Source organism: Pan troglodytes, chromosome 19, assembly GCF_028858775.2.
Source record: "Pan troglodytes isolate AG18354 chromosome 19, NHGRI_mPanTro3-v2.0_pri, whole genome shotgun sequence".
In the NCBI taxonomy this organism is placed as follows: Eukaryota; Metazoa; Chordata; class Mammalia; order Primates; family Hominidae; genus Pan; species Pan troglodytes.
The window spans coordinates 55027272-55044109 of NC_072417.2; the positions used below are offsets into that span (position 1 = coordinate 55027272).

The window sequence follows — 16838 nt, forward strand, 5'->3', positions numbered from 1 at the left end:
TTTACCTCATCCCACTGTTTTGTGATCACCCCCTGGGAGATGAGGGACCCAGTTAATAGGCCAGATGTCAAGACTGATGACATTTCACACACTAAGAGAACTTGAAAGTTTACTATTCATACACAGGGTTTCTGGGGAGAGCAGGATAGATGAAAGCTGGTCCAAAATGGCAAGAACAGAGAGGAGGCTGGGCCTTTAAAGTGGCTAGGGAGTGGGGCTGGAGAGCATTCGATCTGTGGGCTTGAGGGATTCAAGCTTCCTGCCAGTGCTGGGAGCTCAGGAGATGCCCATGGATTTCTTTATCTAAAGCACCAGGTGTGCGGTGGGGCAGTGTGGAGGAGGGGAGAATAGAAAATGGTGGAAACTTAAATGCTGTCAATGGCCAGACATCAAAAATGGGGCCAAACTCTGTTACATCTACCTTTTCAGAAATCTTTTTTCACTTATCTCAAAATAGCTCTTTAATGTTATTGTGTCTTTTTTTTTTTTTTTTGAGACGGAGTCTTGCTCTGTCACCAGGCTGGAGTGCAATGGCATGATCTCAGCTCACTGTGACCTCCGCCTCCCAGGTTCAAGTGATTCTCCTGCCTCAGCCTCCCAAGTAGCTGGGACTACAGGTGCCCGTCACCATGCCCGGCTAATTTTTGTATTTTTTGTAGAGACAGGGTTTCACCATGTTGGCCAGGATGGTCTCAATCTCTTGACCTCATGATCCGCCCGTCTCAGCCTCCCAAAGTGCTGGGATTACAGGCGTGAGCCACCGCGCCCGGCCTATTGTGTCTTCTGTTGATGAGGAATCTATTTTGCTTTTTCCATCTCCCCTTTCTTAGAATTTTCTTTTTTTTCCCCTTCCTTAAGGCTGAAATTATAACTATCAGTTCTCAGAAAGTAAGAACCATTTACCTTGGAAACTGTCAGCCTTACATAGTAACTATTATGCAATCCCAACAGAAGAGTTAGGGAAGATTGAGTCAACACTTGTAGAAAACATTTAAAAAAAAATGGTCATATGAATTTGTATCAGACTATCACCAGATTAAGTTACTTGAGGCTGCCTGATAAAAATTCCTGTATATGGCTCTAAGAAATTTTATGTGTACCTAATAAAGCCAGGCATTATTTTTTGGTTATGCTGTGACTCAACACTTACATGCAAACTTTTTTTTTTCTTTCAAATCTTCCTAAGCTTAAATTGATGTTAGAGTCACTTTTTTGGTTTCCATGAATTATTTTCCCTGCCTTTTTTTTTTCTTCCTGTTTTAGACGCATTTCAGTTACCTGAGAGTAATCCAATTGTATAGGATTGGAGTCCCTTGACTTTCCCATATCATTCCCAGTGTACTAGCCAGAACCTGAGATTTCCCTGCTTTCTATTTTTCTCACTAAAAGGGCTATTCTGAACTCTCTCTCCTCACCTGCTTTCCTATCCTTCTCTTCTGTTTAAAGAAGTCGGTGTTAGTACAGCTTGAAATTCAACAGGGCTTGAATTACAGAAGGCACAACTGAAGTTAGAGAAGAGAGGATTTTTGTTCTGAAAATTAGCGGTGAGACAGACCACTCTGAATAAACGGTGATATCTGGAAATAATTTTTGAAATGCCCAAAATCCTTCGTAACTTTAAGAAATTGAAAAGGGTTGGGGAGGGTCGTCTATAAGAGTGTCTGTCATTAGAATAAGACTTCTTAAAGTAATGTTTGTTAACAATTGGTAACAAGGTCATTTCCAAACATAGTTCCTGGAGCCAGTTGGCTTTGGATTGGTAGAAACCATTGTTGTTCCTTCAGAGTCCTCATCTTTGGTAATTTATTTTAGAACTAAAGACTGAAGACAGATGTCCTTGAACAAAAGGTCTGTCCTAGAATGGGTGGATTGCATGAATTCGTGGATTGTACTATAGTGAATTGGTATAATTCTCTTGTAGCCTAAATATAATTTGGATCCAGAAATATTAAAAATTTGAGGACATTATAGTGATGAAATATTTGAAATCAGAACAGTTCTAGAAATATTATGACTCTGGGACTTACAGAGCCTTTTTTGTTTTGTTTCAGTTTACTCTGACTGTACTGTTAGTAGTATGGTCTATGCTTGTGCTCTCCTCTCAGATTTGTTTGTTTGTTTGTTTGTTTGAAACAGGGTTTTGCTCTATTGCCTGGGCTGTAGTGCAGTGACGCCATCACAGCTCACTGCAGCCTTGAACTCTCAGGATCCTTGATCCTCCCACCTCAGCCTCCTGAGTAGCTGGGACCACAGGCAAGCGTCACCACACCCGGCTAATTTGTTTGTATTTTTTGTAGATGGTGTTTTGCCATATAGCCCAGACTGGTCTTGAACTCTTGAGCTGAAGCAGTCTGCCCACCTTAGCTTCCTGAAGTGCTGGCATTACTGGCATGAGCCGCCACGCCCAGCATTTGGATATTTCTATAACAGGGTTCTCTTTCGTGGGCTGTAGTGTAGACCACACTTACCCTTCATGATGGAGAATATAATTCCTCTTCTTTTACAACCTAAGCTAAAGCTCAGTGTGTTTGTTTGGTTGTGGTAAAGTCTGGGGTGGGGGTTTGATTTGGGGCTTTAGATAGTAAATGTTCTGATATTTTGATCTCTTTTTGGTAGGTAATCTGGATTCTTTAGTTTTTAAATCATGAGTGTCTAATTTTCTAACTTATATGTTAAAATTGCCTGTATGCTTGGCTGATATGTGTCCAATGAAGGGAAAATTAATTTATATGTTAAATTAATTCCTCCAAGCAAATTATCCTGAATAATTTGCACTGTTGTGATAAACTAACTAGGGTGACCCCAGGCTTGATTTGAGGATTGCAGGAAGAGATATTTAGTGATTAAAGTAGGGCTTTCTGTCTTTTCGGAGGAGGCGTTAATACTTTTTAGGTTTTCTTTAAGTTAAGAGGCAGTTGTCACGTTATCACTCTTTTCATTTTGCAAGTTAGTCTCCTTTAGGACCCAGCTTAAGGTATCACCTCCACCCTCACCTCTTGGCCACTGTAACTGAAAATAATCTCCTCCTCTGAATACCAGTGCTGCTTACTTACTATTTATATCACTCACATATGCCTATGAAACATGACAATTTTGGTTTGATACTAATATCCGGCCTTATTCTCAATTTTAACATCATCAGGGATCATGATTTTAACATCATTATCATCATGATGAGGGAAACCTATCTTTGTTTAGGGCTTTTGTTGCTGATTTTACACAAAATAATACTTGCATACGGTTAAAAAAATCACGTGAAATAGAGTTTTTCAATGAAAAGTCATTCTTCTAGGAACTTTGACCTGTTAGATATATATTGTATATTTGATGACTGCTGGGTATGTTTTGCCAAGAGTCATCTATGCAAAATACAGTGGCTTGAGATAAACATCTCAGGAAAAATCATCTCATACTTATATTTTACTTAACAAGAATTCACCCATATGCACCAAGATATCCCCCCAAACCAAAAGATAAATTAGTGTAATTAAGAATACTATAAAATTATGTTTTGCATACCTATATAAAATTCTATATTTATCTATTTATACATGAGTTATTATCAGAGCTATACACAAAACTAGGTGTATTTTATGGGCAAATTCAAGGATTTATAAAGACAATATTGGTATTGCCCTGTTTTCATCTTACATGCTGACTACAGAAGTAACCTTGTGTAAGAGTATGACTTCAGTGAATCTAGAGGCCCAGTCAGTTCATTCGTGTGCTAGTTTATTCCTCTTCCTGAGTGTTTTTCCTTGGTTTGCCAAAGTTGACAGTATCAGAAGATATGTCAATTTATCCTAGTAGGAAGATTGCTAGGATACAGCAACACGGTGAATAAAGAAGCACTTCAGATTAATCCAAGTCCAAAAAAACTCCACTTAACCTTAATCAGCTTCATATATTAGTCCTGGAATAAATGTGACTATAGTGAAAGTGGGAAGACATTAGACAATATTCATTTGTATATTATTGATATCAGATGATGCACACTGACAAAAACAAAACCCTAGAAATACAGTAACTGTATAGTGAAGCCATGGCTTAGGATTCTTTGCTTATTCAGTATCACGGTTTTTATAGGACCCCAACACTAGAAATTAAAAAGATTCCGGTAACACCAACCTAATTGTATGTAGAATAATCTTTAGTGGAGAAAATACTTACAATTGTATAGAAAGCCTACAGTGGATCATTTGTCATCATCCCTGTTCATAGATTTTAGAACGAAAGGGAACTTTGAATATATAATATGGGCCTTTTATTTTGCAAGTGAGGAGATGGAGATCTGGAAAGGTTAAATGATATGCCCGTGCTATTTGGGGTGAGGGCAGTGGATAGTGGAGCTGAGCTTCCACAGACCTCCCAACCCTGCATAAAAAAAAGACCTTTCTGTGACATGTAGACCATAGAGAGCATCTGGGAGAGCAATGGGCATAGGGACGCTTCGACGTGGGGGAAATTAGCGGCTGATTGAGGGACAGGAGGGAGCTGGTTTACATTTAGTGGTAGTTATTGACTGGAGCACTGTGATGAGGCCATGGTGCAGAGTGCTTTGAAGTCCTGCCCTGGGCCTGGGAATGGAGTCTGGATACATGTGACAGGCTTTGCATCCTTGTTGCTTCTGCCCTGTGGCAATTGGGGATTTACTGGATGAAAATGGGTTTTCTTGTTACTGAATTTAAACTGCAGAATATCTTCAAGCTATGAAAATAATTCTGTGTGCATGCGCCTGTGGGTTAGAACACTCATTCTAACTGACATGAGGGAATTATCTCATGAAGACTTTACCTGGTGTGATATTCTTATGAGTGAATGAGTGAACACCTTATGTTTCTCTACTTTGCACTCACAAGACTCATTCTTTCACATTAGTGGTTCTCAACCAGGGGAGATTTTCCCCCTCCAGGAGACAACTGGCAGTGTCTGGAGAGAGTTTTGGTTGTCACAATTGGGGGAGGGGGTGTTACTGGCACCTAGAGGATAGAGGCAAGGGATACTGCTAATCATCCTACAATGCACGGGACAGCCCCTACAAAAAAAGATTGTCCCACCCAAAATGGCAGTAGCACTGAGATTCAGGAATTTTTAGATAACCAATTTACTGTGGCAGTATATCCCCACGAGGTGGCGGTACAGCCTCCTGCTGCAATGTTAAACTACAGTAGTTCACCGTGAGCAGTTGATTGTAACAGCGAATCTATTCTCTTTTTCAAAAAGTACACTTAAACATTTTTTACATTACAAAAGTGAAATATTCTTTGTGACAGAATCAAATAGTATACTGTAGAAGTGTATAAGTAAAAGAAAGGGCTTCCTGAGTTCCCCCTTGAAATCCTACCCTTTAGAATTGATGTGTATCTTTTTAGATTCTTTTCTTGTGCGTGTATATGTATGCATGCATAACTAGTAGTGTACTGTTTGTTTTTCAACTCACTTATAACTTTCAACATTATACTTTAGATATCTTTAAAAATAATTTAGAGATATCTCATTTTTTTAAATGGATGCATTGTGTTCTGATGTATGGATGTCCTATAATTTCTATATATTCTTATTAATGGGCATTTGGGTTCTTTCCAGTTTTTTTTACTGATACAGGCAATTCAGTGATCATGCCGCTATTTCTGTAGGATAGATTCCTGGAAATGTGAGAGCTGGGTCAGAGTACATTTAAAATATTGATGAATTGGCTGTACTAGTTTATACTCTAACAGTGTAGCAGAGTGCCTTTTTCTCTCCCAAACATTGGATACTATCAAGATTTTATTTTTAATGTATATTTTATTATATTTCATTCTTAATAATGTTGAATGTCTTTTCCTATGTTTATTTTTCTATGTTTATCAGTTATTTGTAGTTCTTCCATGAATTGCCTATTCATTTCCTTTTTCCACTTTTTATTGGGTTGCTTTCTTTTTATCAATTTGGAGTAGTTCCTTATACATTTTGCTTATTAATGCTTTGTCTGAAGTTTCTTTTTGAATATGGGATAAGTTAAGGATAACATAGCTAGCCAATTGAACTAACTGTCCTTATTGAATAATTCCTCCCTTTCTCACTGAGTTGAAATATATACGTATATGAATCTGTTTTTGGACTGTGTTCCATCTAATGCTGTGCTAGTTTCACAGTGTTTTATTTATTGTGGCTTGTAGCTGGTTGGTGAAGAAGGATGGGAAGAATGTTTGGTGGTGTGTTTTCATGTGCAAAAGTGTGTTTTCATGTGCAAAAGCCTAGAGACAGGAGAAAACGGCGAGGAACTGAAGGAAGACTAGAGGCTAAGGAAGGAACGAGGGCCTGAGGAGGAGGGGGAATGACGCTGGAGCACAGGTGGGGCTCAGATCGTACAAGACCCCATGGGCCATTTTCAAATTTGGATCTTTATTCTTAGAGCCATGGAAAGATTTTAACCAGAGAAGTGACATGATCAGACTTACATTTTTTGAAGCTTTCTTTGGACTTCTGCTTCTGGCTATGATGGAGTAACTGGTACTAGGCTAGCCCTCCCACCATAAACTGCTATACAACATGACAAAATAGATGAGACAACTATTTTCAGGCAGTGAACAATAGGTAGCACAGAATACTGATCCCAGACAGAGGGAAACTCATGAGGTGAACCCCAGGATCACCCAACTTTCTGTCTTAGAACTACTTCCAACCATGGCACAGATAGCTGGAGTCCATGTAGAGCACAGTGGTCCCACGGAGTGGAGGATGTGGAAATCAGGGTTCAGAGCAGCGGAAGCAGATAGATCTGCGGGGTGAGATACAGAGAGGAGGGAGTTGTATAAGAGCGTACACGAGTACATGGATAGGTCCCTTGTAAGCCAAAGGTTGAGAGGCAAGCTGAACATGAGCTAGGTGAGATCACTCAAGGGTTATAAGATAGTGGCTACTGTGGGGTTGAGAGTGGAACAGTGTCCCGGCGGGATCCTGGGACATACAAAGGACACTAGAAAAAAAAAAAAGAAAATCTGAGTAAGTATGGACGTCAGTTAATAATGTATCAATATTAGTTCATTAATTGTGACAAACTATCATAGAGTAACGTAAGATGTTAACAGTAGAGGTGTTGTGTACCCCTATGGTAGAAAGATTGAAGGGTCTTATGTACCCCTATTGGGTGTGGGGTATATAGGAACTCTTTAAAAAAGAGTTTGATCTACCATGGTAGAGAATTTATTCTTTCCATAGAAATGATGGAATTCTTAGATGAAGAAGCATTCAAAGAGAAGTCAGCCAAAACATATAGGAAGAAGAAAGTATCATAGATGTGTATCAGGAAGTTAATTGATAAATATTCTCTCTGGGGGAAAAAAAAAAGCTACTTCTGCTTGCATCTTACACAATTGCACGTGTACATTTTTGCTGGAAAACAATCAGAAGTCCTATTTTGTTACTTAGAATGTTATAAAGTCATGTACTCCAGAGTTGAGATATAATGAAATTAATAATTTTTACTGTTGTTATCAAGTACATTCTTAAATGAAACTGGCTTTTTTTAAAATTTATTTTCAATTTTTGAGTGTGTGGAAAAGTACAATGACTGCTAGCACAGTTTGGTGCCACTGCTTTGATATGTGCTGAGGCCTCAGCAATTTTACTCACTATTGCTCCTGCATCATTGTGCAAATGACAATATGGTGAAAATAGCAAAGAATACTCAAGTGTTATCATGAAAATAGTTTTGACCTCACACATCCCTGAAAGGGTCTCAGTGAAGCATCAAGGGTCCATAGATCATGCTTTTAGAACCACTGGGTTAACAGCAGATATCTGGAGTTTATGTAAGATGAAGGAAGGCAAAACTCTACAAATACTTTATGCTTTTAGACTTATCCCATTCATAAGCCTATTAGTTCTGCTCCATCCACCGCCCCCCAAGGCAGAGATTATTAGACTGCATAAAAAACAAGACTTTCTTACACGATGCCCATAAGAGATGCATTTTAAATATCAAGAGCCAGGTAGGCTGGTAAAAGGATGGGGTAAAGATAATACCAAATAGCCCAAATGTAGAACAAACCCAAATGCTCATCAGCAGGGTAATGGATGAACACGCTTGGTTACAGACATAGCATGGAATGCTACTCAGCAGTGAAAACAACAGGCTACTGATACGCACCATGACATGGATGAATCTCATAGATGTTTTATTGAGTGAAATAAGCCAGACACAATAGTGCCTACTATATATTTCCATTTATATGAAGTTCCAGCACAAGCAAAACTAATTTATAATGATAAAACTCAGATTCTTCGTTGCCTGGAACCAGGCATGGTAGAAAGATTGAATAAAAGGGCATGAGGGAGCTTCCTGGGTGCTGCCAATATTCTCTATCTTGATTGGGTGGTGGTTACCAGAATGGAGTTATTTGTCAAAACTCATTCACCTGGATGCTTAAAATAGGTGAATTTTATTGCATGTAAATTTTACCTCAGTAAAGTTGATTTTTTTAAAAAGCTTTCTCTGAGGGTGGGTGCAGTGGCTCACGCTTATAATCCCAACACTTTGGGAGGCCAAGGCAAAAGGATCACTTGAGAGCAGGAGTTCGAGTCTAACTTGGGCAATACAGTGAGACCCTATCTCTAAAAAATAGAAATAAATAAATACATAAATGAAAAGCTTTCTCTGGATGCAGAATGGAGAATGGATTGGCAAAAGCAATGAGTAGATGTAGGAATTCTAGTGTGGAGCCTATTGCCATAATCCAGGCGAGAGACAATGATGGCTTGGACTCTAGTAATAGCAGTGGAAATATAAAGGGTAAAGGGTTTGGAGATGTGTGAGATGTAAAATGGTGATGGGATGGACATGGGTTATGACGGAAAGAGAGGAGGTAGGGATGCTCCCTGGGTTTCTGATTTGTAATCTAGTTGGGTGCTGGTGGCAATCTCTGAGAAAAGAACCATGAGGAGGGTTAAATTTGTTGTGGTGGGATCTAGGGAGGCCTTACATTTAATTTTGGATGCATTAGATTCAAGGTGCCTGTGAGAAAGTCAAGTCTTTATACTTAGAAAGTAGTTGGATATACAGGTCTGAAAGTTGAGCTGAGACATCAATTTGTGAGCCATAAACAGGTGGTAACTGAAGGCGTAGGAATGGATGAGCTCATCTAGGAAGAGAGACTAAGTTGGGAAGAAGAAGTGATCTTGAGTTGAGCTTCAAAGAGCCTCTCACCTTTTCAGGCAGAGGAAGAGGAATAAGAAAATTGGACTGAAAAGTAATGGCCACCGAGATGTGGGCAGCCAGGAGAATGTGTTATCACTTGAATGTTACCCATTCATTGTCTGGTTTCCCGATACATTATGTTGTTTTCTTTCTTTATTTTTTTTATTCGTTCTATTTTTTAGATAGAGTCTTGCACTCTCGCCTAGGCTGGAGTGCAGTGGCACCATTTCGGCTCATGGCAAGCTCTGCCTTCCGGGTTCACGCCATTCTCCTGCCTCAGCCTCCTGAGTAGCTGGGACTACAGGCACCCACCACCATGCCTGGCTAATTTTTTGTGTTTTTAGTAGAGATGGGGTTTCACCGGGTTAGCCAGGATGGTCTCTATCTGACCTCGTGATCTGCCCGCCGCAGCCTCCCAAAGTGCTGGGATTACAGGCATGAGCCACTGCGCCCGGCCTCTACAGCCTCTTTAAAACTACTTAATGTGATCCTTTTCTCATGCCATTAAATAATGAAAAGTTGGTTTTCAGTGAGTTGTATAGCAGCAGCTTAAAAAAGCAAATAATAAAACTTTCCAGAAGCAAACACACCCTGTTGAGCAGGTGGTTTACAGTACCACCCAACTGCCTATGCCTTTTTTTTTTTTTTGAGACGGAGTCTCACTCTGTTGCCCAGGCTGGAGTGCAATGGCGCCATCTCTGCTCACTGCAACCTCCACCTCCTGGGTTCAAGCAATCTTCCCACCTCACCCTCCCAAGTAGCTGGGATTATAGGCACATGCCACCACACCTGGCTAATTTTTGTATTTTTAGTAGAGTCGGGGTTTCACCATGTTGGCCAGGCTGATCTCGAACTGATCTCAAGTGATCCACCCACCTTGGCCTTCCAGAGCGCTGGGATGACAGGAGTGAGCCACCGCGCCCGGCCTGTTTCCTGGTTCTTGGTCGGGGCAGCAGATATAAGACACATCATGACGTTGATACTGTGACAGGAGCCACTTCACTCAGGAAGCCTCCCCGAGGCGCATTTTCCTAGGACGTAGTCTGTCTAGCTCTGAGACGCTAGAGTTGATGGATCCTGCTGGGAAGAGAGCGCAGATCTAAACAGAACAGGGCGCTTGTGGCCACAGGTCATCTCTGTCTAGATCACATCAGTGTTTTGCCCACCTTTGTTGTCACTCAAACTCCTGACCTCAAGTGATCCGCCCACCTCGGCCTCCTAGAATGCTAGGATTACAGGTGTGAGCCACCATGCCCACTGGCTTTCATTACTTTCACTCTCCTCCAGCTCTCATATTTACTGTCCCCGTCTTCTGTGCTTTACAGATTCTCTAACCAGTTGTGGCCAAACCTGGTGCTGAATAGATTCATACTTTTTCAGCTTAACCCAAGCCTAGGTTCCCTAAGGCTATGTCCAGTCCTGCTACGTGCTCTGTTTTGAGTTTCACCTGTGCCTGCTTCTCTGCCCTAGAAGAGAAGATGGGATCACCTGTGCTGCTTCTTCAACCTTAAAATGGATTTATTGCCCTTTTCTCCCTTTTTAAGTATCAATGTATGAAATCCACCTGTACCACCCTTTCTGCCATACAACCGCTGCCACATCTGGCTCCTAGAACCTGTTTTGCTTTCATAGATGATCTCGGAACCAAGTGTTAACTTCATTTTTAAACCCCATTTTAGCAGATGGTTTGCTGTGGTCTGTCTGTATTCACCATGGGGCCTGTACACACCACGTGTGGTTTTAGTCAAACACAGTGCCCTCCATTGTGGCCACATGGGAGACCCATAACCCAATACTGCATCCTGGGCTGATGACAGCACTGCATCTGACCAGACATGGGATTGACCCGGGGTGGGCAAGCGGAGTGAACAGGATCAGCCAGAGTTCTCTCATGGCATTCATTGTATGGAGACTGGTAGGGACAAGGTCCTTTCCAGTTTTGGACCCCAAGCTGTAAGGAGACAGTTTGGGCCTGCTATTTGGCATCTTTCCTGGCACCTGGAGAGAGTGTACCATTTAGGATGCTTCCGGCTGCAGCAATAAGGACACGTTATCTTACATGATTTAAAGCCTGAAAACAAGCAGTTTAGATAGTTTAACAGCTCAACAGTGTCACTGGGGCTCTTTCCATTTTTCTGTTTCTTTATCCTCGGCTTACTGACCTAGTCCTCACGTTGGTTCTCATGGTTGCCAGAAGGCTGCTGCTGCCTGAGAAGCAGAAATATCAAATTAGAAGGGAAGATGGAATTCCAGAGATATTGTAAATATAGAACTGGCAGCTGTGCTCTTCATGGGCAGGGCGTGTGTCATATTCTGTACTTATTTTGTGACCTCCACAAATAAGTATCTAGTGTTCAGCATCTAATGGCTGCAGAATAAATAATGAATGAATGAAGCAATCCTGAGTGGAGAGGAGAGTGGCACGTGCAAATATTTTCCAAGTTACCTGCCAGGCCAGGCCAGACTGGGACAAATGGACGTATCCAGAGGGCACTTGGGTGGTTGGGAAAGAGTTAAAATGAGGAAAGATGTTTCAGGAGAAAGAAGAAATGCCAGTTCCTGAGGGGGTATTGTGCCCTTGTCCTCCTCTCTTGGGGAGGAGAAGGCTCCCGAGAAGACAGAGCTGACAGTCAATTAGGAACTGAGGGTTCACAGCCCAGCTTCTTCACCACCAGCCCAAGTCTAAAGAAACTCACAAATCTGCTAGTGAGTCACCACCTCCCTCTCCTCTGAGCAACTGTAAGATACCTAGTAGTAGCCCTGCCCTTTCCTGGAATTAGCCAGAACGTCCTCATGTAGCCTACCAAGACCGCTTCTGGCCCTGTAATCACCAGTGTGCATTTGAATTCTGACTCCACTATATATCAGATGTATGGGTTTGGGTCAGTTACCCAATCTCATTAAGTTACTGTTTTCTTATCTGTAAAACCCTGTATCTCATGTAGATAATGTATTCCCTGCTTAGCACAGTCCCTGCACAGAATGTGTAGTCAGCTATGATGGTGCTGGTGGTGGCAGCAGCAGTGGCAGCTTTCAAAGGCTGATTTGCTCTCAAGCTCGAGACAACACATGAATGAAAATAATAGCTTTGTGCTAGAAATGCTCTTTGGGAGTTGAGGCTGGCATGTTCTGCGGGTCCAACTACAGGAAAGATGAAATTTAAGAATGGAAAACCAGGAGATTCAAAATAGAATGTGTGCAATGTGTGTAAATAGTAGAAGAAATGGGTGAATATCAACTAAGAAGTTTAAAGAAAGCCCAGTGAAGTTGTATTAAGGAATCTGGGACTCAGGAAAACTGGAGGGACTCAGGAGCAGCCACTTCCTATCCCAGGATCCACAAGAAGTTCCCCCACAGTAGCTTTTTAAGCTTTGGAGTCACAAGTGTGCATTTAAATTCTGACTCCATCATTGGGAGTCCCCATTTCTGACTCCTCATGGGGAAAGAGGCCGGTTTTACAAATATCTCTTTTAAGAGCCAAGGAAACGCCATCAGTGTTCTTTCCATATATCATCAACTTAAATTTGCAAAGACTTCTTTATCCCTGAAGCAGTCACCACTGGCCGACAGGCTGCAGTAACCAAGTCTGGTGCAGATAAACAGAGCCCATCCTGGGAGCTGGAGTGCATGGATGTCGGAGGTCATGTTTTCCAAACTGTGGAAGAAAAAACAAAAAGCTATGTTCTTCCAGGAGGTATTTAGAACGGAGCTTGAGTTTGGGATTCAGATGCCTGGGCCTGTGTAGTTCACTTGTGGGGCACCCCAGCAGGGGCCTCCTAATGGAAAATGCATCCTGAGAGAAGGAGTTAATTATAAGCTTAGCTACACCTTAGAATTTCAGGGTCAGAGTGGGAAAGTGGGTCTAAATAGGCCAGAATCTGTCACTAGGAGCTGCTCTCAAGCCAGCTTCCATGGCATCATGGAGCTTAAGGGAGAAAAGGCGCTCTGAGTAAAGAGAATGAGCAGTTTCAGTAACATTAGAGGGACACATTGTACTAAGCATCCTTGCTCTGGGCTTCATCTAACAAACAATATATTATACTTCATTACCAGGCAACCTGGGCACCATTTGGACTGCAGGGCATCAGAGGCAGCAATGATAGGAGAAGAAGGTGCCCAGTGGAAGACAGTGCCCCAGGGACTCCAAGAAACACTGAGAGGAGGGGTTGGGCAGATCTGAGACCCTTGCGTAGTACACAGGGAAAGGAGCTGCGAAATATGAATGTTGCCTATAAATGTGACAGGCTTCTGGGGAAGTTGGGGTTTCTTACATTTTAGAGAGAGGAGGGTGATCCTTGGCCAGCTCCTTGTCTCACAGCTTAAGAGAACTCGCTGGAAGGAGCCTTCACCTCCTCAAATCCTGCTGTGTTTGTACCCATAAGATTAGCATACAAGTTCCTTTGCATTTGCATGATGTGTTCACTTTCATTTTCTCACAAACCATAAGGTTTTTGTAAGGTTGCTGTAAGTTTATTGGAGCAGATACTACATCCCCATTTTAGAGGAGGACACAGATTCAGAGAGGTAAGCTACTTACAAAGGTCACACAGCTAAAAGGTGCTGGGATCAGGACTCTGACCACTTGACACTTCTAACTCCAGATTTTCTTTCTGACCATATTGGGAGCCCTCCATAACATCTACCATTTACCAGGTCTTCTGATTAATATGCCTGTTTCCTTCCTACTAAAATACTCTTGACAAGGCAGTGGTTATTTTGCTCTCACGGAGGCAATAGCCCCTCTGTGTTCTTTTTTTTTTTTTTTTTTTTTTTGAGATGGAGTCTCGCTCTGTCGCCCAGGCTGGAGTGCAGTGGCGCGATCTTGGCTCACTGCAAACTCTGCCTCCCAGGTTCACACCATTCTCCTGCCTCAGCCTCCCAAGTAGCTGGGACTACAGGTGCCTGCCACCACGCCCGGCTAATTTTTTGTATTTTTAGTAGAGATGGGGTTTCACCGTGTTAACCAGGTTGTTCTCAATCTCCTGACCTCGTGATCCACCCGCCTCGGCCTCCCAAAGTGCTGGGATTACAGGCGTGAGCCATCGCGCCCGGCCCCTCTGTATTCTTTCCAGCATTCTTGTTGCTTTATTTGCTTCCTGAGTCTATGCACCATGATTGGAGGAGGGCTGCCTCTCATCCCAGGAAACCCATGTACAGATGTTAGGCTTCCTCCATGCAGACAATCAGGGGTATAGAAATAGGGAGTGTTTAACCATCTGGTTTTCAGCAGTGAAGTGGAAATCAAAACCATTTGAGCAAATGAGTGTCCTAGGGGAAGTGGAATGAAGAATTGAGCTTCAGTGGCTGCTGAGACATAAGCCATCCCTAGCGGACTTGGCTGAGGCAGACTATGTTGTTTATAGAGGAACCGGCTCATTGTCCTCTGGCCCTAGCCACAGCAATCGAGGGAGGGGCACATTTTTTGGCCCTTGAATGAACAATGTTTTTTCCTTCCTTTGTTGAGGGGTCTAGGTCTGTGGTCCTTACTTATTGTTTAAAAAAAGAAAAAACAAACCTCTGAGTAAATATTGGGAAGGTGAAGGGTGGAGGGGATGGTTTTCTGAGATTCTTTCCAACACTGAAGGGCTATACCTCACTAGTAAAAGCAAGAGGACCCTCACCCCCACCCTGTAACTTGTTGCTACCTGAAGGTGTCTGTTCGCTTACCTACCTGTGTGCTCCTGCCCAGCAAGCCCGGCCTGCCCTGCCCTGGCCATTGGCCTTGCTGAGCTGCTTCTCAGTGCCCTGGAGGCATTCACACCTGGCCTAAGTCTGCCCTTTTTGAAGGTGAGTGCGGCTCCCTGGAATGTGTGGTATCCCGGCAAATAGCAAGATTAGACGTGCCCATTTTGACTGGGAGCTGGACAGCTGCCCAAGTTCTAGAAAACCAGCAGTGCTGAAACAACAATTGGCTCAGGACCTCAGGGGAGCCGGCCTGGGAAACCATCTCCTGTCCCAGGGCAAGAGAACATTTGTTACAGATTTTTTAAAGATTTACTTCATTTATTATGTGTAGGTTGTTTTGACATTTTTAGGCATAAGCCATAAAGGTAACTAGAGTTAGATTTGTGTGATTATTTAGGTTTCATACCAATGTTAGAGTTATTACAGAGGTTGATACGGAGATTCAACAAAGCATAGTTCAAATGTGCTATGTGCCGCATAAAATGTCACGCCCTTGTGTCTGGAATTTACTGAGAGTCATTTGAGATGTGGTCAAATTCTTGAGCTCTCCATTTCCAGGGCATTGCAGACTCCCCCAAGTAGGTTTCTAGGTGGTCTAGCTGCTAATTCTGGCCCCGTAAGCTTGGGTGGTCTGAGAAGTGATCAAAGCGGTGCCCGTGCACCACAGCCACACCTCACTGGAAGACAAAAGAGAACCCTAGAACAGCCCAGGACTAGACCTTCGGAGACTTAGGGAAGAAATGACCGTGGTGCACCTCCTTAGCTGGCAGACGTCCATCGCTAAGGGCATAGTTGAAGCTGACTTCGGTGTTTTCTTCATCCAATAGTGGGGTCCTTCAGGCTGTGTGCCAGGTACTGAGCTGGCAATCTCGTCTTCTGTACCAACTGGTGTGTCCTCCTGTCTTTGTGAAGGGAAGGTACGTGCAGTGCCCTGGGACAGCCCCTCCTTCTTGGGGAGGAGCCGTCATTACAACAATCGTGTTCTGAGACTAGGAGCAACGGCCCCTAGTGTCTGTAATCTGCTGTTTGTCTCACCTTTATTTTGTTCCTTTGTTAGTGGTAATTAATTACCAAAGTGATCCAAGAGGCCATCTTCTTCTTTTAGGAGAAAGACAGGGCTGGAGACCAGTTTGCTGATAGTGACCCCAAACCAGAAAGTTCATTGGGCCTGCACCTCCAGGTAAGCCAGTAAAATTCTGGGCTGGTTTCTAGAGGAGTGATGTGACTTCCAGCTCAGTGGTTCTCAGACTTTGAGATTTTACGAGAAAAATTGCAAAGTGAATTTGGAGGACTGACTTAGATGTCACTCTTCCGGACATTCCCAATCCTACACTCATTACGATTATTTCAGAAAAGATAAGACCTTTAATTCCAGAAAAGGAGGAAGGACACAATCTCAATAAAGTACAGTCCCATAAATCAGTCAAATTCAGGGTTATGATCAGTTTATGATATTATTTTTATTTTTCTCAGTCTGATGGGCTGATTTGTCTTGAAGTCTGGTGGACAAATATTACCTGTGTTTGTGAATCATAGCTCTGTGTGACTCAGCAGAGACACAAATGAAAAAAATCCAGTGAGATTTTGAAGAGACAAATGAAAGGCTGTTTTGGCTTAGCAAAAACACTTGGATAGCTTCTTTAGCCAGAAACTGCTAGAGAGAGTCTTTGGGTTAAGAAAGCTCTTCTTACTTGAGTTAACCTAGAGTCCTGAGAATGATGGCCTTAAACCCCTAAACCAGGAGGGAACCTGTTGGCAGGCATTGCTTATATCCTTTCAGAGGACATAACTTTCAGAGTTTGTCCATTGGTGGGATTATTTGTCAAGACTCAACAGGATGAAAGATGAATACTTACCTACCTACTGCCAATTGCCTACCACATATCTTGGTAGCATTTGAGTCATCAGAATTCTGGGTGGGGATTCCTCCCTCAATTCTGGAAAGGAATCCTGAGCCACACCTTGACCTCAC

The 16838-nt window shown here is 42.5% G+C and overlaps 1 protein-coding gene across 10 annotated transcripts in view; it reads left to right on the top strand.

Moving 5' to 3' along the window:
* Positions 1–16838, top strand: part of TRIM16 (tripartite motif containing 16) — a 55102-nt gene that overhangs the window by 9457 nt on the left and 28807 nt on the right. For 2 of the 10 annotated variants that reach the window (XM_063798983.1, XM_024350465.2), the window contains one exon: positions 15972–16046. The exons of 7 other annotated variants lie outside the window; for them this stretch is intronic. In XM_063798983.1, the coding sequence (XP_063655053.1) occupies positions 15972–16046 (75 nt within the window). Of the gene's footprint in view, positions 1–15693; positions 15784–15971; positions 16047–16838 lie in introns of all 10 variants that reach the window. One more of the 10 variants, XM_063798985.1, reaches the window with a different exon arrangement.